The 26878-nt window shown below is 32.0% G+C and overlaps 1 protein-coding gene across 2 annotated transcripts; it reads right to left on the bottom strand.

The window, feature by feature from the left end:
- LOC145265524 (uncharacterized) lies at positions 1-26678 on the bottom strand. 2 transcript variants are annotated; one of them, XM_080121439.1, is made up of 13 exons: positions 26475-26678; positions 9977-10126; positions 8830-8889; positions 6281-6419; positions 6084-6193; positions 3943-4072; positions 2878-3002; positions 2629-2778; positions 2208-2290; positions 2030-2118; positions 1868-1945; positions 1573-1733; positions 1-421 (listed from the first exon to the last, which is right to left on the bottom strand). In XM_080121439.1, exons 2-13 carry the CDS (start codon positions 10116-10118, stop codon positions 360-362), a joined length of 1329 nt encoding a protein of 442 aa, XP_079977565.1. In that variant the 5' UTR covers positions 10119-10126; positions 26475-26678; the 3' UTR covers positions 1-359. The 2 variants fall into 2 exon arrangements, with proteins under 2 accessions (XP_079977565.1, XP_079977564.1); XM_080121438.1 differs by having other exon boundaries at positions 1423-1733; positions 26475-26663.
- Between the last annotated feature and the right edge of the window lie 200 nt (positions 26679-26878).

Below are 26878 nucleotides of genomic sequence, written 5' to 3'. Positions count from 1 at the left end.
TAGGTTGAATTATGGATTTATTTTTAATGTTTAAAAAGGTGTGGGATGGGGAATCTCCGAAACATTTTAAACGAGAACTTGAGAAATGGAGGAAGAGGGAGGGGGATAGAAAGGCCAAAAGAATAAAACTGTAATGTCAGGCCAACCATTTTTGAAAAGTAAAAAGTAAAAAAAAAATATGAACAAAATGAGATGTCTGGTACGGCCCCGTAGTATGGCTAACATGAGCCTTTCCAGCTACGTTTATGTGTACAGCAAAAGAACTTTTGTTTTGATGAAGAGCAAAAGTGGAGATTTCGTTCTTGTTCAAAATGTCTGGAGGATGGTAAAAGAAAATTTTAATGGGACGAGGGGAGGTTTTAATTGTAGCCCCGGTAAGAACCACCCCAGCCTCCGCCGCTGCCACCACTGCCGTAGTTACCTGAAATAAAGAAAAATAAATTCAATTAAAAGAAAATGCAAGCAAAGGATAAAGTTATTCAAAATTAATATCTTCAAGAGTTATTGATCAGTTTCATTGTAATATATAGATTCAGAATCTTTGTCCAGTATTTGATTAGTCAAGTTTCAGGGTAAGTAATGGATATGGGAAGGCATTTACGATTAAAAAAATTTTTTTTTTTTTTTTAAATAGGAATTTGAAAAACCAAAGCATTAGTTTATGCCAAACATTCAGATGGGGTTTTAAGGAAACGATAGCATTTGACCGTCAACAAGTCAGCACTTTACAAGTACAGAGACCAATATCTATTAATTCCCATTAAAAAGGATAATGGAATACAATTATCAAGGAAATAAAAAGTATAAAGAATGGAAGGGGTTGAGTAGTGAAAAACCCACCCGAGAGGAGAAGGCTGAAGAGTGATTTGTGCTGACTATTTTTGTACAGTATTTTCAAGAGGTGATTTGTTGAAACTGGATTATTTGTGCTCTAAGCAGAGTACAGACACTGTAGCTGAATGGACAAATAGGGAGGGATAATGAAGGGTTAGACTAGAGAGAATGTGGGGGTGGTCTGCGTAGGGGTGGATAATGACCATAAGTCATTGGCCACAAGCACAAAATTACTACAGCAACTAAAAGAGTAGCAAAAGAAGGAAAGGATTGTTGCAATTTTATAACATCACCAGGTTGAGAGGCACCATTACGAAGATCTAAACTAAAAACAAGGTGCATATATCTCTGTTCAGTGATTTTATAGACCAAAGAAATTGTGCTATAAAGTGAAGAGAGGCAAACAAAACTGGAACTGAGGATTACCCACTAAGACCCTTCAAGTCCATTCTTTGCAGCTTTGCCTCTCCAAAGTGGGTAGACACAGTCGTAACAAGAGTTAGACAGTGATGCAAAAGGGGAACGAGGGGAGGATAGTTTCAACATGAGAATCAACACTCCAATCAAGTCAAACACATAAGAGCATACCCGAGGAATTATAGTCAGAACGACGAACTTTCTTATTCCCATATCTGCCGCTCTGCCGATCAACGGGTCGTTTTCGAGATGCATAGTTATCACCCGAGTATCTGGAGGAAGAGGATGAGGAGATCTCCGTAGGGTTGCAATCATAGTTACCGTAATTCATGTTGTCGTTGTTGAAACCACGGCTGCCACCACCACCAGACTGATAGCCTCCACCGTAGTTACCTCCTTGGTCCATGCCTTGACCCCATGACTGATTGCCATACTGGCCATCACCTTGGCCGGACATCTGGTTTGGATTCAACAACTGCTGACTGATTTATTGAAAAAAAATAAATAAATAAAATAAATAAAAATAAATAAATATAGATGAAAATCTAAATATAACAATGTTTACACTAGTTCTAGTTTTAAGGGGGGGGGGGAAGTGAAAGAACAGAATACCTACCCAAGTAAACTGGTCAATCCCTTGAGTAATTCACTTGTCTGAGAAAGAGCCTGTGTAACATTTTGGCCACCTTGGTTCCTGTAAAGAAAAATTAAAACCTCATTTCTTTCCAATTATGAAGGAGGAGGGGGGGGGGATAAATTTTTTTGAGTGAATACCTACCATTGGCCACCAGCTCCACTACCCACACCATCCATTAATTGGCGACGACCACTGCCATCCATTCGACCCTTTTGCATGAACTGTGCAGGCTGAAATGAAATGTATTAAAATTGTAAACTGAAATTTTACAATGATCAAGGAAAAAAAAAGGTTCGATTTTAGTGAGAATCAAATTTACCCTTCGTCCTTGTTGGCGTCTGTCTGGAGACCAGCGGCCACCTTTACGTTGTTGCATTTGTTGCATCTGTTGAGGGCGTTTACCTGGTGAGGGAAGAATGGAAAGATGCTTTAACATGCTAACAAAGCAAAGGTTTCTTAGTTTAATAAAACTAAATTTATCAAGTGTAAAAAGTTTTAAAAGACATGGACAATCCTAAAAATTTACCTTTACTATTTCATATTAAAAAAAAAAAAAATCATGCTCACATGCATTTCGAACAAGAAATATCGCAACAGTAAGGATATTTAGGAGAGCAGGATATGCTATGGGATACAGCACAATTTACTTCTAAAACTGAACAAAAATGTCTAATTTTACAAAGGTAAGATTTATTCTCACGCCAAGTGTATAGGGTTGAATTTCCAGGATGAAAACTAACCTCTCATATCTGATGAATTTAGACCTCTGCCACCACGTTGATCTTGTTTACCCTTCTTGTTGACCTGTTGGTTGCGTCGATTTTGTTGATTGGAAAAACGACCCTTCTTGTTTTGCTGATTATTTTGATGCTTCTTGTATTTTTTGTCATCTAAAAAACAAAAGAAAATTATGTTATAAAAAGGCGGTTATCATTTTAGAAAAAAAAAAAAAAAAAACTCAACCATTTTAAAATCAAAATGGAACTTACCATCATCTTTGGAACTGTGAGAAATCAGATCAATGCTCAAGAGATTGTCCTTAAGTTTGAGTTCCTTGTTTTCTGAAATTGTATTTTCAGCTTCTTGCAGAGAATGGCATTCAACAATCGCGTATCTAAACAGGCAAAACAAATGGACACAAACATCACTCAATTAGAAACTACAGATATTGAAAACAAAACTGGACTCCTTTTGGGGGAAACAATGTTAATCTAAATGACTTCCATCAAAAATGACAATTTAAAATTACTCTTATATAATTTTCAAAACTTTAGCAAAAAAGGAAATTGCATTTTTTTCTATTTTAATATGGAAGTCAATGAATACAATAATGACAGAGTCCAATGTACTTTGAAGATTTCTAATATAAACCATGCTCTTGTGATCAGTATAATATTAAAACCAATCAGATGATACAATGGGACAAACAGAATCCAATACAGAAAATATGCTCAAGAGGAGAATCATTTTGTTACGAAAGGGGGTCACATGTCACTAATATAGAAAGCAAACGGTCCAAACAGGATAAACAAAAATGTTGCCCATTGTAACATCTAATAGTTAAAAATAAAGGTTATTTAAAATCTTTTAAATTTAAAGTCAAATTTGGTGCAATTATTTCTTTAATTAAAATGGAAAACAGTTTTTTTAAGTGCAATAGATACTAATTAATGAAAACTAAGCTGCTCATACAATAGTAGTCTAATTAAAATAACAATTCTAAGACTAGAAGTAGAAACGTATACACATAGTATATAAGTGAGTTGCTGCTAGCTGCCTTGTCGCTGCATCCAATATAAAGGATATAAAAGAGCAACCGGCTGGCTAGTTTAAAAAAAAAAAAAAAAGTGCTACATCAAAATAGATCTACAGATATTAAATACAGGCAGCCAGAAGATTTAGAAAATTAAGAATAAGGTGCCTAGCTGTTGCTGCAGTCACAAGGACTGTGCAACAGAAAGACGTTGACAGGAAGGAAAAAAAAAAACTGAGTGTTGATGCAGGTTTGAAACTGCACCAACTAAATTTAAAAATGCGCAAGGCTGACAAATTACCCCTGATTCTGATCTTCCTCATTAAGTGGGATCACCACATTCCGGGCTTGCGGGAATAACGCCTGAACCTCCTTCACCGTGACTCCTTGTGGAATGTTGTTCACATAGAGGGAATAGTCTTTCTTGTTCCCTGTAAATGTCAGGTCGCCCCAAAAGAAACCATAGGGGGAAGAAGAATCGGTGTTGTAGTTAAGAATGGCGATGAGAAGAAGGAGGATGACGATGATGCATACAAACAGGTGGAAAGCACATGGATGCGTATCACACCTGCTTACAATCTAACATGGTCATTTACTAACAAGACTGTACAAAAGACAGTGAAGGCACGACGTGCCCACAAAAGAGGATTAAGCAAGTTTTATTATCATCATCACTGCTGACCACCGTCCACTGAAGGTACGCTCAACACAGAGACACCAACAATGGAGGCGCCAGCGACAAGTATCAAAAACTGGAATTGGTTGACCAAGACTTTGAAATTAACCTTCTCTTGCTAATGACCCCACACACTCAATTATTTTACACCTCCATCCCAACAAATACTGTTGCATCAGTTAGGTATGGGAGGAAAAAAAAAAAAAAAAATTTATAATAACTAATCGTTCACCCATGTTTTGTCTTTGTGATTCAAAGGTTTTGCAGGATTGGTAAACAAACACTGCACACTTTGCACACAAAAGAATCAAAAATGTATTCTTAGTCAACAATTCCTGTAAGGGATAAAAAAAAGATTCCTTTTTACCAATTATTTTCAGAGAAATGTCAAAAGCAAGAGAAGGCGTCGTTGGCCATTCCAATCTTTGACTATACATGTGTAAAAAAGACAAAAAAATCAAAGACAAAAAGACAAAAAACAAGCCTCAAGTCAAACTCCGATGGATGATACATATTTGAGGATAACACTAGAGAATTGTTCACCTAGCAGTTTCAACCCCACAAAAACATGGCTTACTTGCCTAATTTTGGCAACATGAATTTGAAGGGGGTGGGTGGGGAGAAAACTATTTTTCCTCTTAATTATTGTACCTTACAATAAGCCAAGTGGACAATAGCCACAAGTACATTTTTAAATTTTTTTTTTTTATTGCAACTTATTTTTAATTAAGTCCCAGTAGACTTGATATATAGTTCTGATAAACTATAAACAAATCTTAGTGATTTAACGATGGCTAAAGCTGAAAAACAAATTCTACTGGCAAATTTTAAACTTAAAGATACGTAGGTCTACATAGGCATTACATTAGACTCCAAAATGAATATTTGCATCTAACTTCCTCAAATAAAGCGTTTTAAGCATATTTAATTTAATACAGGAGTTTGAAAACAAAAGTGTTGCTTACCCAAGTGCAAGACTCTCGCAAAAAGAAATATTACTGCATCATAACTTTAATCAGAGGTTACAGAAAAACTAAAACTAACATTTCAAAATAATGTCACTTATTTGTATTAAATGAGTTTAGTAAAAGCCAGAATATTTCAAATGCTGGAGCCTTACACAAACAATACATTTAAAAACAAGAGAATGCATAAAAAATTCAAGGGTCTAATATTTGAATTTGGAAAAGAAAAGATGTCAAAATTCATTTTTTTTTTTTTTTTTTTAACATCCCATATATGAGCAATCAATGAGATTTGACTTTTTGCACAAGGCAGAGGGAGAGGTGGAGGAGAAGGACTGGATGCAACTAAGTTTTAAATATTTGGTTAAACTAAGTTTTAACAATACATTTGAAAATTTCAAAGTAAAAACAAAAATGCTTAAAATTCCATTAGTCTTATTTTTATGTTGAATAGCTGAACAGATCCATTCAAGAATCGAAAGATTAGCAGATGAAAATGCTTTCACTTCCGCTGGTTGAGGAGCCAACACCAAGAAGGAAAATAGATTGGTTTGGCAGCAAAATAATTCCTTCATTCACACAGTATGGCATTACAACAAGATTCAGCCATAACGACAAAAAGGCATACCTGAAAGAATCAAGAAAGAAGCCATTATTTTGTCTCTGGAATTTACAAAATCCTAATGATCCAATCTCAGTGAAAGCTTTTAACTAAAAAGCTTCACAAGATAAAGTGGGCATTTTTTTTAATAAATGGAATCTCAATCTCCAAAGCTAAAATAGCCATCTTTTTTTCCTTACCTTCTGATGGGGGTTCATATACAAAGGGTTTGCCATTGATTTGCATGGGTTGTAATTTGTTGAACACAATTTCTGCAGCTTCTTCAGTAGGAAATTTCATTCGCATGAACCTTTATAGGAAAAAACAAAACATCAATTAGTTCAAACCAAAATTAAGTAACAGTTTTTGTTTGCATGTTAAAGCAAAATGTACATACCCTTTGCCAACTGTCTTTTCTTTAATATATCTGATATTCAGGCAGGTATCCTCCCAATAGTCAGATAGTTCAGCAACAGCAACTTTGATGTCTTCCAGTTTCAATTTATGAATTGTCAACAAATTTGGATATGGCCTCCCTGGATAAATAAAAGACAAAGTTGAGTGAAGAAAAAAATGGAAGCGGGCACTGAAGAACCGAACAAAATCTGGACAGATGGATTCAAAATACTTCCAGAAAAGTTTAATTTTTAAGATTCAAATTTTACAGGTAAAATATTTTCTTGGTTTTGTTTAAAAATAGAATTAAAATCATTACTCCAGACAAGGCATGAAGGTACTCGATGTAGAAGTGAACCAAGCAATTCTAAAAAGGCCATTACCAGTATTTAATACCCTGTACTGAAAACAGGCTAGCCAAAATGTAGACATTCAAGTCTAGCTGTATTTTAAAATTGCATCAGTGCTTTTATAGTACGATTTAAGTATACCCTATAACATAACCCATTTGAACACTGTACTACAGCTTCACAGTAGAAGCGTCAGAAGTACATCACAACTGAATGTAAACTAACCAGAATTAGAATTTATTTGCAGCAGCCATCATCCTAGTCCAATTAAACATTAGATCTCCAAATTACTTTTCAAATTCATAAAAAAATTCTTTAACAGATCATGAATATTATTGAACTAGTTTTTGTTTCAACCTAAAAATGTACATAAATGAAAAATATATAGGTTAGTGAGAAAACTAAAGTTGGCACAGATCAAATATGGATTGCTCCAACAATCAGCCCTGAGCCAGTCATTTTGACAGGATGACCTTGTATCTGAGGTATGTATGCAGATAGTTAAGACACTTGATGGCCAAAAGGCACACTGGAATACTCTAAAACTAATATTTTATTTTGAAAGACTAAATTCAGGTTTAAATATTTAAGGCAATATTTATCGAAGCAGTGATTTAGTAAGTATCAGAATTTTGTGAGAATTTCACACCCCTAACCCAAAACTGCAAATAAAATATAAAAACTCATAATTTCTTTTAAAATGGGTTTATTTTCTTTATGGAACATACTGCCAAAGTTTAAAATAAAATAGTGTTTACAAAATGCCTGTGCACATTCATGCAGCCATTTTTTCTTCATGTAATGAAATTAATTGAATTTTAGGAGTTAATTTTCAATTTTTAAACTTTAAGAATCAATTTTTCTATTGGTTCAATTTTTAAGATTTTCAGGTTCAATGTGAAATTTTATGCTCTTTCCAATAAACCGAATATAATATTCTAGACAAGTTTTTTTTTTTAAAATTCACCCATTTTGAAATGTATTAAAATGAAAATTTTCTCACCTCAAATTTATCACAAATTGAAGAGAAAAGATCAATAAATAAAATAAGCTAATTTAAAAACAAAAGTTATTTGCAAATTTACCTGTAAAGTCCAAAGTTTAAAACCTTTTTAAAAACCATGTCCATTTTTTTTTTTTTTTTTTTTTTTAAGTGAAACCATATAAGTTTGTTACATTGTTCAGAAAATTTCTTACAATTTAATATTAAGATATTAAAAAATTCACTCCATAAAGAAATAAAACATTAAATTAAAAACTCATTGGAAAAAAAAAAAAAAAAAAAAGGTAGTGTTTTTTTTAACAGCAAAAACTGATAAGTGAAATGGGATCATTTTTGAATTATGGTGGCCCATATTTACTAACTTGTTTACAGCACGCATTAGAAAGACATTAATTCTGGCGCTTAAAGCCACCGAAGATGTCAACTCTAAGTAGACATTTGTCACCCTTTACTTTAACTGTAAAAATCTGAGGTGTTTTATTTAAGGACATGGAATATAAAATAAATATGGATAAATTCTTAGAGAATGGAAGTACCCATTGATTAGTATTTTTTTGGAATGTGTGTGTGTGTGTGTGTGTTAAAATTCGTTGATTTTCTTTAAATCTTTTAAAGAAAACTGATTTAACAAATATTGCATAATTTGCTATTAAACCTGTTACTTTTTGGTCTTTGCTTCTTTAATTGAAAAAAAAAAAAAAAATAAAGTTTGAATTACATTTTCCAAGTAATTATAAGCTTCGAAAGAGGTCGAATTATTCAAGTTATCACTCATTTTTAATGGCGATTTCTAATACTGCTAGTGATATAGTACAAACATGTAGAATTTCTTTTACATTTAGAAAATATGACAATATTTAGATGTATTAAGTAACCCATTTTTCAGATTAAATAGAAGCACCATTTCTGATATACTGGATTACCATCCATATTACATTTCAAACATTTCTAGATTAAATATTTTATGATTTTTGCTTAGAATGTGATCATTTAACACTTTCCTAAATTGAATTCAAATTCTATTATGAAATACAAAGTGAAAATTGGCTTAAAAATTAGCAGACCTCATTTACTATTAACAGTAACAGTTTCATTAATTTTTAAACAAGACACCTATTTAGGTAATTGAGATCCTTAAGGTTTTTAAGTGTTGCAATCAAATTTTGCTGTAGATAATGTTTGGAAAAAGCAACTTACTCATATTTAATGTATTGTCATCTTCCTCCTCTTTTTTATCCTTTTCGTCATCTTTCTTGTCTGAAATTAAAAATAGATAAGATTGTTTTGCATAAGATATAACTAACATTTTCAATAGAAAAAAAAAAAAAAAAAAAAAAAAATCAATTTAATTAAAGTAATTTCAATTTGCAAAAGGTTTTATTCAATATTCAGTGAAGAGAATGCCATCCCAGATGTAAAGAGATAATTTATCCAACTTTTCACTTGTTTTATCTACTATACTGATGTTTATATAGATAGGTTCCCATATACAAAGACGAAACGTTGAACACATAACTCGCTTTGTTCCTTTTAATTTCTATTTTGTCAGAATACTATTTCCATTATTCTCATATATATACATATACATATATATATATATATATATAAGGCAGAATGTGTGTGACCATTTCGTGTATGTCTTCAAAAGGCTTTTCTTCTCGCACACGCTCCCGGGTTCGTTACGATCGCTTACAACTGTTTATATTAGGTCCTAGATAATATCTAGGATTTGGGAAAGTGCGTCTCGTCTAGATTTATTTACATCGACTTTTACAAAATTATTGCTATTTTGGCTTCTCGCATGTTGATTTGACTTTTTCATATAAAAAGCGAAACCAATTCAAAGCTAAGTAAGCTTTCTCGGCATCAAGCCGGGAAACGTCCAGAAGCAATCAGCTTTGATCAATCTTGTATATCATACAATTGCTATTCAATCTAGACAATTGGGAGCTGCTTTCCCCCTCCAACATCTGGTGGTGGGAGTCAAATTTGGGTAACCAAACTCAAACGCTGCATGACTTCCATTTGACCTAATTAAGGTCAAATAGAAGCAGCAGAGTTAACTTTTATTGCGCACGCCTGTTTTTATAGTTAAATAAATCCAAACCTGTCTACGTTGTATGTCGCGGTGGTCCAATGGTTAACGCATGTTTTTTTTTTTCACACATTAATTTCCAACTCAAGGGTACGGGTTCGATCCTCATACTCACCTACCAAAACTTTTTAATTATTTAACCCCCCGGAGTTTTGATTTACCTCAAAAACACCCGGGCATCGCCGGGTACCCCCCGCTAGTATATAATAAATGTGTAACAACAAAAAAAAACTTCCGTAGAATGGTTACCTGTTTCAACAACGGAATCATCCATGGGAGTCTCCCCATCGGCATTAGCCTCCGGTTCGGCAACATTAGTCTCCATCTCGGTTGCATTTGAGTCTTCAATTTCATCAAGACAGGCTTCAGTTTGGTTTTCATCGGCAGACATCTTTTAGGCTAACAAAGAAATAAAGGCTGAATTAAACAAGGCGAGGAAAGCTGAAGAAAATAGAGATTGGTATTTCTGCAGTTCATGGACTATACCTTAAAAATAAAAAAAACATCCAATTTTACAATATATTAGATTCTTCGGTGAAAGAATGTTTCTAAATAACTTTCAATACTGGCCATTTGAAATTCATAGTTTTGGATAAATACAAGACGTCTAGCACTAAATATTTAGTGTTAAAGATTTAAAAAGTGAGTAAACAAGCTAAGCAGCACGATTTAGTAAAATACTTTGTCTAAAAATTTTGAAACTATGAAATTAGTCATTTTTTTTATTTCAACCTCAAGACTATCGCATGCCTCCTTTGTATAAAAGGATGGGGGTGGGTGGGGGTCTAACAATAATAACATTTAAGTCATCGCAGTTGTAAAGAATGAGGGTTTTGTTTCTATGAATGGAAAATGCCAGCTGCAGATCTTAATTTCCCATCACACGCTGCAAGGGGGAAGGATTTGCACTTAGAGACTAAACGGTTATTGAAATAATTTTGGTAAATATCCACTTGCTCATGGATGACAAATCACAAATTGTAAACCAGTATTGAAAATTCCAAGTATCGGTGAATTTTAATGGATTTTGTTTTTAACATTTTTGGGTTAAAAATGCAACTTTCAAAAATAAAGTTGATGCACAATAACATCTAGTTTTATTAAAATTATAAAACTTAAATTGGTACAGTTCCTTAAGCATCCAAGAAAATATTTGTACTTACATCAACGGGCAAGTTTTATCGAACACTTAACGTTTAAGAAATATTTTTTTGGCACTAGTGCCATTTACATCCAAGCAAGTAGTGTTCAATTTAGTTCATCTGTGCAAGAGAAAATGCAACAAATCCCCCCCCATGTTAAATGGTTTTCTAAATTTGCGCACTGCAACATCCTCAAGCAAACTGTTTAATCACTAATTGTTTACAAAGGATTTCTTTGAAGACGTGGCATCAATTTCAAAGACCCTCACTTCGAAAGGTTTAAAGTTTTTTTTCCAATTTGAAATTTTACAAGTTTTTATCACGAGTAGTAAAATGAAACTGGATTTTTCCAAGTTGTATTTTAAATAAAGTTAAGCTCCCTTGTTTCAGTTTACTATTAAAAAAGTAAAAACTTTAGGGCCATCACCATGCAATCGATGTCACAGCTTTACAGAAATCCTTTGTATACAGATGGAACTAACATCAGCTTAAGATTAAACTTTTAAAGAGAGATTTTTAATTTTAAGGGACACTGTCGTATTAGGTGTATCAGAATTTTGGGGGAATTTGACACCCCTAACCCAAAACTGCGGATAAAATACAAAAAAAAAAAAAGAAAACCTCGTAATTTCTTTTAAAAGTGGGTTTATTTTCTTTATGGAATATACTTCCAAAATAAAGTTGTTTAAAAAATAGAAATTTGTTAAAAAGGAAGTGTTTACAAAGTACCGGCACGCCTTCATGCAGCCATTTTTTATGTAATAAAACCAATTGAATTTTATGAGTTAAATATTTTTCAATTCTTAAACTTTAAAAGTTATCAAAATTTTTCTATTGGTTCAATTTTTACGATACTTTCAGGATCAATGAAATTTTATGCTCTTTTCAATAAACCGAATATATTTTAGACAAACTTTTTAACCCCCCCCTTTGAAATGTCTATTAAAATTTAAAGTTTTTATATATCACAAATATAAGATAAAATATCAATAAAATATTCTTAAAGTGTTTTTTTTGGAAATTTACCTGTAAAGTCCAAAGTGTAAAACGCTTAAAAAAACAAAAACAAAAAAATGGTCGACTGGGTTTTTGTTTAATGGCAAAAACTTTAGTGAATGTGTGCATTTTTTAACTTCCAGAGGCCCAAATAATTTTGGTTAACAGAACGCAACAGAAAGATATTGTGGCATTTATAAGCCACACACAAAAGTCTCCGTTTATTTGAACAAAAATTCCGAGTTTGCTTTTTTTGGGAATCCTTGTTTAAAAAGTATTTTATTTACAAAGGACATGGAATATAAGTATAAATATGGATAAATTCTTAATGAAAGTACACATTGAATAGTATTTTTTATAGGTAAGCGCGTTTTTGGAATTTCGTTGATTTTCTTTAAATCTATAAAGAAAACTGATTAAAAAAGTTTAATGAAAATTTTTTTTAAAGTTGGCGAAACTTCATTAGTACCAAATGTCTTTGGTTAAGAAAGAAAGTATGGTGAAAAATTGTAAACAAATAAATTCCAGTTACGTGTCAGAGGGAGCGTTAATTACTTTAAGTGTCATGCATAGGTCGTCTGCCATGTTTTTTTAGCGATTTTTGAAAAGTGGCAGGCTAACCTCCAATTATTTGGGGAATATGTATTGGATACAATTTTTTTTTTTTTTATGATTGAAATATCAAAGCACCGCCAAAACGGGAGGGGGGGGGGTACTAAATCAGGTAATTATCCAATCAATACGAAATTTTCAGCGATTAAAAGAATGAACTTTATAACTACTTATTTTTTATAAACGATATTTGTTCTTGCTTAAATATTCATACGAAAAAAGCCATTTTAAAATCCTTGATAAACAATTTTTTAGCGAGCCGAATAATGCATGACCATTATTAAACAGGGAATACTTTGAATCGATTAAAAAAAAAATAAATATTGTGCCCTTTGTGTTAAAAATATTTTTTCGATCCCGTTTGAAAACGTTTGCCGCCTTTCGACTATGGTGAAACAAACGCGGCGAAATAATTTTTATTCGGCTTTAAATTGCCCCCCCCCCCCCACACACACACACACATTAAAAACCAAACTCGTACAAATGGTCACCCATCTGGTACTGGCCAGCCTCAGCATTAATACATTGAAATAATGTCACTAAAAAATAAGTTTTTTTTTTTTTTTTGCCTGTTTGGTCTTCCGTAGTTTGCTTTTTATCAAGTACAAATGTAAACATTGTATCAAATTGACGCAAAGTAACTGGTTGCCTATATGAAAAGTGGAATTATTTGAAATTCAGGTACTTATATTTTTTTGCATATTCTCAGAAAAATCAGCCTAAAACCATAGACAAGAAATAAAAATTCTTTCAAAAACTTTTAACTATTCATAATTAACTTTGGGGGGAAATTTAACATTTAAAATTTAATTAAAAATAGAAAGTTTTACATTATTCTGCTTTCTATGATAAAATTCAGGGTTTTATCTTTTTGGAAAAAAAAGTTACTCAGAAATAATGGATTTTAATAAATGTAATTTGTTTTGAAAAAAAAAAAAAAAACTTCATTTTTCTGCCATTTTTAGCGGTGTCTAAATACATGAGAAATGTCAAAAACCTAACTTTTCGTTAGAAAAAAAAAAGAGGGGGGGGGGCAATTCTATACAGTTTTGGTCATCGTTAACTAAAAATGTTGGACGTCACTTCCGCCAAATGGCTTTGTAAACAAAGGAAGATGAATCATAACCAATAGTCGTAATTTTAAAGGAAAGGTGGAAAGATGCTGCACTTTTACCACCGTTCTTAACATGAGGAGGCCCGAAAGGCATTTTCGGATTTTTAACCTCCTCGTAATCAACTTAAGGTACATCTTCAGTAGCAGTATCAGAAAATTTGTGAAAATAGCGAATAATTCCACCCCATCTTTCCAAGCTTATAACTCCTCGAAAAATGCAATTCCAGCCCTAATTTTTTTTTTCAATTAAAGGAGCAAGGACCAAGATTTCATTAAAAAAAAAAAAAAAAAAAAAAAAAAAAAAAAAAAAAAAAAGTTTTTTTTTTTTAAAAAGGTTTTAAACTTCGGACTTTACAGGTAAAATTCTACGAGAACACGATGTCCGTTTTTTTTTTAAATTTGAATATATTATGTATTGACCTTTTCTCTTCAATTTGTGAGTAAATAATTATGTACTTATCCGGGTCTAAATTAATTATTATTAGACATTTACAAAATTGGAGGCGTGAATTATTCGACCCCCTGTCTTTCCAAGCTTATAACTCCTCGAAAAATGTAATTCAAGCCCTAATTTTTTTTTCAATTAAAGGAGCAAGGACCAAGGTTCCATTAAAAAAAAAAAAAAGAAAAAACAAATAACGTGGTTTAAAAAAAAGGTTTTAAACTTCAAACTTTACAGGTAAAATTCTACGAGAACACGATGTCCGTTTTTTTTTAAATTTGAATATATTATGTATTGACCTTTTCTCTTCAATTTGTGAGTAAATAATTATGTACTTATCCGGGTCTAAATTAAGTATTTACTTTGTAATAGACACTTAAAAATTGGGAGGGGGGGGGGAGAAACCGTGAATAAAAAAAAAAAAAAACGTTTGTCTAAAATATTATATTCGATTTATTGGAAAGAACATAAAATTTCACACTGACCCTGAAAATATCGTAAAAATAGAATCAATAGAAAAATTGATAGATTTTTAAAGTTTAAAGATTGAAAAATATTGAGTTCGGAAAATTCATTACTGTTTAAAAAAAAAAAACAAAAAAAAAATATTTCTATTACTTTTAAAACAACTGTAATAGTTTATTTTGGAAGTATAATCCTTAAAAAAATACATAACCCACTTTTAACAGAGAAATTACGAGATTTTTATATTGTATTCGCAGTTTCGTGTTAGGGGTGTCAAAAATTCCTACAAAAATTCTGATACTTCTACATCTTCAGGTGATACAAGTGCACTTCCAATTTATATAAATAGCACGATCCATGAATTGCAAAACTATCGATTTTTATTTTTCGTCCGATTTAAAAATCCTACCTTGAATATAGCTTTTTTTTTTTAATCAGTTGGCCGATGAATTATCGGTACTTATGCACTTATATTACTTTGCCAAAAATGTTATCAAAGGCAAGATAAGTTACTTTTCTACCTAACTGAATGTTTTTAGTGTTTATATTTAATGTAACATGTTATGTTCACTCAGCTCGAAAAACTTATGGAAAAATTTAAAATGGCAGAAAACACAAAATACTGTTAGAAACTCCCTTCCTATGTTACTGTGACATATTCGGCGAGTTTTTAACAGTATTTTGACGGTTTTATTTATAACTCCGTGACAGAGTCGGCCGCCATTTTGAATTTTCCAATACATCGGTAAACACTGTTTTTCAAGCTGAATAAACATGTTACATTAAATATAAACACTAAAAACATATTCAGTTGGGTAGAAAAGTAACTTATCTTGCCTTTGATAACATTTATTTGTTCTATATTTGTTTTGTGACAACTTTTTCCAATCTATGTACAGTAAAACAAACCCGAAAATCATTAACACAGGGAAGGTGTTAAGTACTATTCTGGGCAGGTATGAAGAATTGGGTTTGTATTACTGCACAGATTCGAAAAAGTTGTTAAACAAATGTTACCAAAGGCAAGATAAGTTACTTTTCTACCCAACTGGATACTTTTTTAGCGTTTTTATTTAATGTAAAATATTTAATCAACTCGAAACTTTAACGCGGTAAGTTTGGGAAAGGAGTTAAAAGTAAATATTGTTAAAACCTCACCGAACATGTCACGTCTAGTTTTTATTTTTAACTCTTTTTCCCGAACTTACATGTCAAAGAGTCGGGCGCCATTTTAAATTTTCAAATACATCGGTAAGATAGCAGTGTCAGAAATTTCGTGAAAATAGTGAATAATTCCACCCCATCTTTCTAAGCTCATAACTCCTCGAAAAATGTAATTCAAGCCCTAATTTTTTTTTCAATTAAAGGAGCAAGGACCAAGGTTTAAAAAAAAAAACAAAAAAAAACAAAAAAAAAAAAAAAAAAAAACAATGTGTTTTTAAAAAAAAAAAAAAAAAAAGGTTTTAAACTTCGGACTTTACAGGTAAATTTCTAAAAAAGCGATATTTTTTTTTGTTTTAAATTTGAATATATTATTTATTGACCTTTTCTCTTCAATTTGTGATATATAAAACTCCGATATAATTAATTATTTACTTTTTAATAGACATTTCAAAATGAGAGGCGTGAATTATTCGACCCCCTGTCTTTTCAAGCTTATAACTCCTCGAAAAATGTAATTCAAGCCCTAATTATTTTTTCAATTAAAGGAGCAAGGACCAAGGTTTCATAAAAAAAAAAACAAAAAAAAAAAAACAGTGTTCTTATAAAATAAGGTTTTAAACTTCGGACTTTACAGGTAAATTTCTAAAAAAGCGATTTTTTTTGTTTTAAATTTGAATATATTATTTATTGACCCTTTCTCTTCAATTTGTGCGACATAAATTAATTATTTACTTTTTAATAGACATTTCAAAATGGGTGACACTGGGGGGGGGGGGGGAATTTAAAAAAAACGTTTGTCTAAAATATTATATTCGGTTTATTGGAAAGAACATAAAATTTCACATTGACCCTGAAAATATCGTAAAAATAGAATCAATAGAAAAATTTTGATAGATTTTTAAAGTTTAAAAATTGAAAAATATTGAGTTCGGAAAATTCATTACTGTTTAAAAAAAAAAAAAAAAAAATATTTCTATTACTTTTAAAACAACTGTAATAGTTTATTTTGGAAGTATAATCCATAAAGAAAATAAATAACCCACTTTTAACAGAGAAATTACGAGATTTTTATATTGTATTCGCAGTTTCGTGTTAGGGGTGTCAAAAATTCCTACAAAAATTCTGATAATGCTATCGGTAAGACTGTTTTTCGAGCTGAATAAACATGTTACATTAAAAACACTAAAAACTTACCTTGCCTTTGATAACATTTGTTATATATTCGCTTTCATATCTTGGAAACTACTCGTTTGCCAGAATTTTAAGCGTTATTTTAGTTTTCAATTGCCCCGAAAATCTAAGTGGTAATTTAAAAGGATTTTTCGAAGGTAGAAAAATTCTCCATTTACTAAAACGGCCTTTGCATTGTTGGACAACCCAATGCACATTGACAGTCTTCGGGTGGTCCTCAGTGCACTTTCAACTTATAAATTTTCAGGATAAATTTAATTTTCATGGAATCTCGTTTAGATGAAATTCAACTAGTTAAAAAGCTTCCACATTAAGCGCAAAAGTAGTAAGGAAAAAAGAATCTAAATCATTTTAACATTCGAATAAAAGACCATTAGTTTAAATTGTTATTTTCATTTTAGGTTTTTCCGAATCGAGAAAAATGAAAAAAGCAATCAGAAATATTCAAAGCAAAATTAGCAAAATACTCTCGAACCCTCATAAAAGGGAGCTAAATTTCCATAATCACCGTTGTGTTACTAAACAGAACTTTAAAAACTTAAAATTAAGTACAGTAGGTACCTCCACGGCGATGTGTAAAACGGCAGTAGTACACATTTTTTTTATATAGTGACGTCATTTCGTGTTTAATTTCTATGGATAAGCGTTCGCAATCATATGGAGTAACGTTTTTATTGCTAAAAAAAAAACAAACATTAAGGAACTACAGACTAGAGTTAAAATAAAATTAATGTTAATGTTTTCTGTTTAAAAATAATGTTGGGGGGGGGGGGTAGAACAAAGAAAAAATATATATTTCCGCTAATATATTTATCGAAACCTACTTTTAATATGCAAGCTTAATGATTGAATATCGAAAATTTCAGGAAAATGTGATTTGATTTTTACTAGATTTTTAAAACATGGGTGGCTTAAAAAAACGTCATTACATAGGAACGTCGTTGTAAAGCGTCGATAATGTAAACACGATTTGTCTCGCATTTTCATTGTTGTATGCTGTAAAAAATAAAATATTAGCAGTTTATTTGAAGCTTTGGCGGAGGTTGACAATCCTGCGACTTTTCAAAAATCGCTAAAAAAAAAAAAAAATGGTGAACGACCTAACACTGAAAGTAATTAACTCTCCCCATGACCGGAAGTAAGGGGGCATTTGTTTTGACTTTACATATGTGAATGAACAACGAACCATTCTTTCACTTAATAATTTAATGAAAAATTAAGTTCGTATGACAGTTAACCATTCGGAACATTTTGTAGACCCCGCCACAGCGCCACAGGTGTCTAACAAACGCTTTGGTCTCGAATATATATATATATATATATATATACACATGAAATTGTCACCATACTTTTATTCTTAACCAAAGACATTTGGTACTAGTGCGGTTTCGCCAACGCGAGAAATACGAACTAAAAAATTTTTTTCATTAAATTGTTAGATGAAAGAATGGTTCGTTGTTCATTCACCTATGTAAATGAAAAATACACATGCCCCCTAACTTCCGGTCACGTGTCAGAGGGGGCGTTAATTACTTTCAGTGTCATGCGTGTAGGTCGTCCATGTTTTTAGCGATTTGTGAAAAGTGTCAGGAGTGTCAACCTCTGAAGCCTTTTCTATTAAATGGTAAAAAATTTAGATTAAATTACATCGGGCTACATATAGGGGAGGGGGTAAAACTGTGGCGCGTGTTGGAGGTACCTAAAATACAGCATTTTAAATGTAATAAATTTAAAGAATGATTAATTAATACTTTATGAATTGTTCAGTTCAGATAAAGTTACTATGCATTTTAAGGTATTATTTCTTACGGCCTGCCCCAGCGTAGTATAAACACCGGTTAACCTACACCCCAACCTTAGGAACGCTTTCGAGGTTGGGTGTTTAAGTAAAAAATTTTTAGTTTTAAAATGAGAAATTAAAATTAAATATTTAAACTGCATAATGACAGACGAATCAGTAGATTGCCGAAGAATCTGCGTTTAATGTCATTAAATCAAAGTTGGGGTTTGTATTACTGTATACATAGTTGTCAAAAAAACAAATATATAACAAATAAATGTTATCAAAGGCAAGATAAGTTACTTTTCTACCAAACTGGATATATTTTTGTGTTTTTATTCAATGTAACATATTTATTCAGCTCGAAAAACATGCAGTGTTTACCGATGTATTGGAAAATTCAAAATGGCGCCCGACACTCTAATATGCTAAGTTTGGGAAAAGGTTAATAAACTAGACAAAATACTATTAAAAAAAAAATACAAAAAAAAAAAAAACACCGAATATATGTCAACTTATGTCACGGTAACCTATAATGAGCGAATTTCTAACAGTATTTCGTCTAGTTTATTATTTATAACATCTTTCCCTGAACTTACCGTGTTAAAGCGAGTGTCGGCGCCATTTTGAATTTTCCAATACATCGCACATCGGTAAACACTATGCTTTTCGAGCTGAATAAACATGTTACATTGAATAAAAACACGAAAAATATCCAGTTAGGTAGAAAAGTAACTTTTCTTGCCTTTGATAACATTCATTTGTTATATATTTGTTTTTTTACAACTTTTTCGAATCTGTGTACAGTAATAATACAAACCCCAAATTTTTTTTTTTTTTTTTTTTTTTTTTAAGTGTCGCGCGAAATAGTTACTAACTACTAATTGAATCATTAAATATGAATAAAAAACTTTCACGCATATATATATATATATATAAGAATTCCATAAATGTTTAAGTAAAGGAGATCGGTTTACAATAAAAAGGTACTAGTGCAGAGAGTGATCCGCCGGACGTAAATAATAACGTTATTATTTAAAAAGCCATTCTTAACATGGGGAGGGAAGTGTGTCTTGTACCTATTCTATACTTCAACTTTGTAATTGAATAAAAAACAAAACTAATTAAACTTGGAAATACGATTTAAAAAAATAGCGCGGATCACTCTGCACTAGCAGCCAATAAAATTAGTGCATGCATGGCCAATAAATTTATAACGTTTTAGAGTAGAAGCAATTGTATTAGGGAATAAGTTTTAATACTTTGTATTTAACAATGACAAAAAAAAAAAAAAAAAATGCGACATTAAATAACACTAAAAATGTACCCAGTTAGAAAAGTAACTTATAGGTGCATCAGAATTTTTGGGGAATTTGACACCCCTAACACGAAACTGCGAATAAAATATAAAAAACTCGTAATTTCTTTTAAGTGGGTTTATTTTCTTTATGGAATATAATTCCAAAACAAAATAAAGTTGTTTAAAATAGAAATATTTTTATTTATAAAACAGTGTTTACAAAGTACAGGCGCGGCGACGCGCGCCTTCAATGACGCCAATGTTTTTGAATAAACATGTTGAATTGAATAAAAACACGAAAATTATATCCAGTTTGGTAGAAAAGTAACTTATCTTGCCTTTGATAACATTTGTTATTTGTTTTTTTGACAACTTTTTCGAATCTATGTGTACAGTAATACAAACCTAGTCTTATAAAATTGGGTCTTTGCACATTTTATTGAAATAAAAATGAAGGTTTGAAATTACATTTTCATTTTGTTATAATCTTGCATACATTGGAGGGGGGAGGGTCTATTCCATCAGTCGTTTGTTATGGCGGGTGGACTACAATTCGGATACACCTAGTGCACTTACTAATCCGCGTTATTTTTTAAATTTCCAAGTTTTTTTTTGTTGCTTTTTTTTTTTTTAAATTCATTTGTAAAATAGAAATAGGTACAAGACACCCTCCGTGTTAAGAATGGCTTTAACATTATTTCAGCACGGATCAATAAGTGCACTAGTACATTTATGTTTTGACAACTTTTTTGGAATCTATGTGTACAGTAGTAATAAAAAAAAAACTTTCATAAAACAATGTTACGTTAATTCTCGCTTTGGTACTTGTGCATTTAACGAACCAGACGTAACTCAGCATTTGCTCGACTTTGTCCGGCGCGCATGACGTCAACAGCCGAATAAAACCGAGCGTTGGCGATAAAATAAAAACGCTACAACAAAATATCTGTACAATGAAATTGTAAAATGTAGAAACAAAAAAATTTAAAGTAAAAAGCAAAAACCTACCGTTCATTTGTTTTTTTATTAATATTGTTTGAAATTGTTTTCCGTTTTCAAAATAAATACATATAAAACAAGTTTTTTGTTAATAGGAAACTTTGTCTAAACGGTTTATTTTTTTCATTTTTTAACGTAAAAACCATATTGTCTATGTCTTAAACACGTAAAAAAATTTTTTTTTTTGCAACTCCTTGTCAAATAAATGGAAAAAGCCTAAAAAAAAAAAAACGGCAATGGGGGGGGGGCATGAACAAGGATTATTTGTACATTTTTTTTTTTTCGCCAGAAACAAGGACTTTATTAGTGGAAGGAGGGTTTCGGCGTTCCTATTTGGTACAGTGACCAAGAAACCTTCCTTTTCGGCGGGGTCGTATCCACCGAAGACCCAAACCGGTGTCAGAAGTTTGCCGACGTTGTGTTTTCTGCGGTTAAAAACGATTTCTATCGTATGGCCTGCTGGGCCTCCAATCTGCCGGGGATTCCTAAGAAAATAATCCCTGCCACGCAGGAAAATCTTCCAATCCACAATTGTGTGGCGAGAACGTAACCCACATTCGGGATGGAGATTTTTTTGTAGATGCCATCTCGAACGCCCATAAGTATATTATTTTTATTATACACGCGATGGTTAGTCGAGATTGAGAAGAAGGTTCCAATCCTAATGGAGGTCCATCGACGACATGTTACACTTCTACACCTCCAACCGTAACCGCCGGAAAGGCTTGTTCTCTTTGCAAGTACACAATCCTGGCCAAAATGTAAACACCTTTTCTCTTCTGCCAACAATTTCCGTTGCTGGCAAAAGTTTAGTGCAGCCTCTGGGGTCTGGAGCTGGTCCGCAAGGTTCATTATTATTTCGTCGGTTATCTTTTTAAAACAATTTTTTTAAACTCTTCAAATAAGCGTTTCTTGAGTTGTGACTCTTCCAATTGATAGCGAAATTCTCGTCTGCTTAATCGGCAACGCTCGGTTATATTCGGCTGTTGACGTCATGCGCCGGACAAAGCCGAGCAAATGCTGAGTTACGTCTGGTTCGTTAAATGCACAAGTACCCTAGCTTTTTTTCTAATATTTCCGACTTACAAATGCGGTAGAGGTTTGTTATTTTTACTATGATTTTGATATACCCGCATTTTTATTGGTTACAAAATAGGTGACTGATTTAACAGAACGTTATAACTAAAAAGTGGGCAGCCCTTTCAAATATCGAAATAATGATTTTTCATAATCTGCGTGTCCAATAATCCAGTGAAAAAAAAAAAAAAAAAAAAAAGTCAAAAAACCTATCAGTATAGAAACAACTCCGCCCTCGATTCTTCTAGCAATATTTATACATTTCCAGCGGGAGTTACATTAAATTTTTACTCAATATAAAGTGTATCGATTACACATCGCATCTGTTTGGGCCGTCTTAATTTAGAGAAACATCTTCAAATCGATAATCTTCAGTTTTGCTTAAAACTGAAATTTAAATTGAAAATGTGGGTCACATGAATTATGGAGAATTTAGAAAAACTCATTTGAGGTAACATTTAAGATTTAACTTGCTTCTAGTGCTTCATACAAAGGTGATTGATTAAAAAAAAAAAAAAAAAAAAAAAACTACAAAACGGGCATAACTTAGAAATTTTTGAATTTTTCAATTTGTTTATTCTTAGTTAATTTTTAAACTGCAAATTATTCGAGTTTTGGTACTCGTACAGTTTAATCAAGACAAAAAAAAAAAAAAAAAAAAAAAAATCTCGAAAAGGTTATATTGTATGTATTGACTGAAGATACTAAAGTTTTTATTCAATTATACGTTTAAAGTACAGAATAGGTACAAAATACCCTCCCTCCATGTTAATGGCTTTTTAAATAACGTTATTTCAGCACGGATCAATAAGTGCACTAGTACCAAAATCACTTAATTATTTGATAATTTTGTTTACAGCGGAAAAGGTTTTTATGAGCGCGTTGAAGTTAGGCATCTTGGAATTTATTAAACACGCCACGGGGAGATACTCCATTTAAAGCGCCGACACCCCCTCCATCTTTAATACTAGCTTTTCCTAAAAATCGAACCTTTTACTCGGTATCAAATTTTTCCGATCTTAACGAAAAAAACCTACTTGATGAAATTAAGTGAAATGTTTTGAGAACTTCGTTCCATAACCTTTTCGATATTTCCATTTTTACGTCTTAAACTGTACAAATACCAAAATTTTAATTTAGAGTACCGCTTCTTCGCCGTTTAATACATGCGTTAAAATGTTATTTGGAGAGTCGTTGTAACAGTTTTTTTTTTTTTTTTGTAAAATTTTACATTAAGGTCCGTCTCGCGTTCGTTAGGTGTCCGAAACTTCGTGAAACATTGAATAATTCGACCCCCTGCCTTTCCAAACTTAACTCCTCGAAAAATGTAATTCAAACCCTAATTTTCTTCAATTAAAGGAGTAAGGACCAAGATTTTATTTAAAAGTGATTTAAAAAGATTTTAAACTTCGGACTTTAAATTTCTAAAAAAAAAAAAAAAAGTTTTATTTGAATATATTTGATCTTTTATATAAAACTTAAGTAAATTTACTGGTTATCCTTTACGGAGATGGTCCCGACGTCCGCCTCGTTCTGAGTTCGGGGAGAGGCCGTCTGACGTAGGCGGTGTCGAGGCAGAAAATTACCCTAACCCTAAAATATGCGATATGCCACAGACAGATGCTTCTATAAATATTGTGAAACAAATCACAGAATTTTACAGGGTTAACTAACCACGTGGAACTATTCTAATCATGGACTGTTTTGTTTTTAAATTCTAATTATTGGAACGGCTTTTTTTTTTTCTCCTTAAGTTAACTGGGCACTTTATTGAAGGGGTAATTTTCTGCCTCGACACCGCCTACGTCAGACGGCTTCTCCGAGCTCAGAACGAGGCGGACGTTGTGACCATCTCCGTAAAGGTTATCCAATTTACTTTTTAGATATTTCAATAGGGGGGGGGGTTGAATTAATTCGACACCCTGTCTTTCCAAGCTTATAACTACTTTAAAAATGTTATTCAAAGCCTAATTTTTTTTTCAATTAAAAGAGCAAGGTTTCATTAAAAAAAAAAAAAAAAAAATGAAAATTCAAAAATACTGAACTTAGAATTAATTTCATTACCGGTTTTGTATATTTCGGTGTGGTAACGAATCTGATTTCCGTCGCAAGAAAATTTTCATAAGAAATTACTTTTTCGAAAAGTGGGTGATCACTTTTCGATGTAAATTTAACTTAAAATGAGTACCCACTTTCTGGTCACCTGAGAAGGTGCATTTTAGTGTTCATTGGTTAAAAGGTTTCGTTTTTATCTTTCAATAAAGACACCAGGAAATTTAAAAATAAAGAAAAATGTTTCACATTTGTATATAAAATGGTTTTTAGTTTTCGGTGTGCTTTGAAAGAAAATGGTAACCGTTTCCGTCGCAAACTTACCGTTTGTATGGTATTAACCCCCTTAGCTCTGGGACTATTTTCCACTTCACAGCCCAGCCTTCATTTACGCTACGCGCGAGCATAAATGAAGGCTGTTAAATGTGCACTCGCATACCAAACTGCTTGTCACAGTGTAGTATTGACGAAAATTTAAAATTAGACGAAAAACACGTAGTTTTCTAAATAAACCATGTAAACTGTTATCACCATGTAATTCTATGTTATCACGGCCGGCCATTTTGTACGCGCAAGCGCGCACATGGCCTACGCTTGCGCGTACAAAAATGGCCAACCGTGATAACAGAATTACATGGCTCATGTTTGGAAAACTTTTTCGTCTAATTTTAAATTTTCGGAAAATAAATGAAATGGAAAATGATCCGAGTTAACATACAAACGGTAAATTTGCCACGGAAACGGTTACCATTTTCTTTTAAAGCACACCGAAAACTATTTGGTATTATTATACAAACACCGTGACAGCGTTAGGGTTAGGGTTAATTCGCTGTCACGGTGTTTGTATAGTTTTACCAACTATTTTTTTTTTTCTATACAAATGCGAGACGAGCCTTGAAGTAAAATACCGATTTCTTTATTTTTAAATTTCCTCGTGTCTATTGATAAAATGAAACCTTTTAGCTAATAAAAAATGCCCGTTTCTCCCAGGTGGCCAGAAAGTAGGTACTCATATGAAGTTAAATTTACATGGAAAAGTGATCACCCACTTCTCGAAAAATTTCATGAAGAAAAGTGAAAAAAAAAAAAAAAAAAAAATTGTTATATACGACCGTGAGACGGGCCTTAATGTAAAATACGTTTTTTTTTTTTTTACCTATTATGTACTTTCGCCCAAATTTTTATTTTACACAACTGAATTGAAACAGGCAAAATGATTTAAGCGTACTCTAGCAGTTCCATGAAACTACTCGAAACCATTAGTAGTTGCTAAATTTCGGTACTAGTGCACTTATTGATCCGCTTTTCTCAAAGAGTATGCAAGTTTAAAATCTTTGTGCTAATGAGTGATCCGCGCTATTTTTTTTTTTTTAAACCGTATTTCCACATTTAAAGTTTTATGGGATGTTTTTATTCAATTGTAAGGTTAAAGGACAGAATAGGTACAAAACATCCTCCCTGGCTTTTTAAATAACATTATTTACGTCCGGATTACTCTGCACTAGTACCGAAGTCTTTTGTAAGGTGAAAGTACAGAATAGGTACACAAACACCCTCGTCCTCATGTTAAAAATGGCTTTCTAAATAACGTTATTTCAGCACGGACCAATCAGTGCATAAGTAGCTAAATTTAAATTAATTTAATATACTCTAAGCGAAAATATTTCAGAATTACCACTTTTGCGAATATTTTCAATCCATAATTTTTTTTTTAGAGAAAAGTCGTTTAAATTAATGTATTGATTTTAAGCTAATTTTACCGTTCTCAAATTTACCTTAAAACAAAAAGATTAAATTTATTTTGAACTTAAAAAAATTGAAAGCGAAATAAAACAAAGAAATTTAAATTATACGGAAGTCGTTTCGACACATTTTTATGCCCCCCCCCCCGAGAGCATATTGTTGATTAAAAATTGGAACATTAAAAATAAACCTCAATATTAAAATAAACTCATTACAATAAACTCAATTTAATTGCTTTAATTATTTTCATAAGAATTTTTGTTTAACGAAAAAAGAAAAAAAAAACGCGTGTGACCGGGTCTTTTTTTTTTTTTTTTGTAGAGAAAAAAAAAGGTAGAAAAAAAGTGAAAACGGCAAGATTCAAATTTAAAAATAAAACAGACCAAGAATTTTTTTTTAAACATTTTACAAAAACAAATGTTTGTTATTTAAAGAAAAACATTTTTAAGAATTAAAATTAATCTTAAACAAAAGGCATAGAAAAAAAAAGCAACACGCCCCAAAATAATTCAAGATGGCCGTTGATAAAATTACCAAGAGCCGTTGAATTTCTGGTTAACAAAACCCGATTTTCTTTTTAAATAGGAAAATTCAACCCTACGAAAAATTTTAAATTATTGATCGCGGAAACAAACAAAACTATGAAAAATAATTTCTTCCGTGAACTTACCGTGTAGTGTGCTTCGACGGAGAAGAAAAGAGTAGAAAATCTCAGTGAATGGTTTGAAGCGCAATCGGGAAAGAACGCACGTTATAAAGGCTCTGCGCAGGCTCAGAAATTTTAACGAATCAAAATCCGCCGTTAGTCACTATCTCTTATGATGTCTACTCACACTTTTCCTCCTACTATATCTCACGTGATCCGAGAAATATCAACCCCCCCCCCCCCGCCGCTGCAGAAGTTTACGGTTCGAATCTAACGAAATCCACACGTGGGAAATAAATAAATACATAAATGTATTAATAAATAATAATAAATAATTTTATTAATAGATAAATAAGCAGCCTGTTTCACTAAAAAATTTTAATTAAATTCTACTCTGTTGTGGCGGTTACATATAAGCAACCATCAAT

This window comes from Euprymna scolopes, chromosome 40, assembly GCF_053919585.1.
Source record: "Euprymna scolopes isolate OS-2025 chromosome 40, ASM5391958v1, whole genome shotgun sequence".
NCBI classification, from domain to species: Eukaryota; Metazoa; Mollusca; class Cephalopoda; order Sepiida; family Sepiolidae; genus Euprymna; species Euprymna scolopes.
Note: the sequence above shows the minus strand (reverse complement) of the source record. Positions and strands in the feature narration are given on the sequence as shown.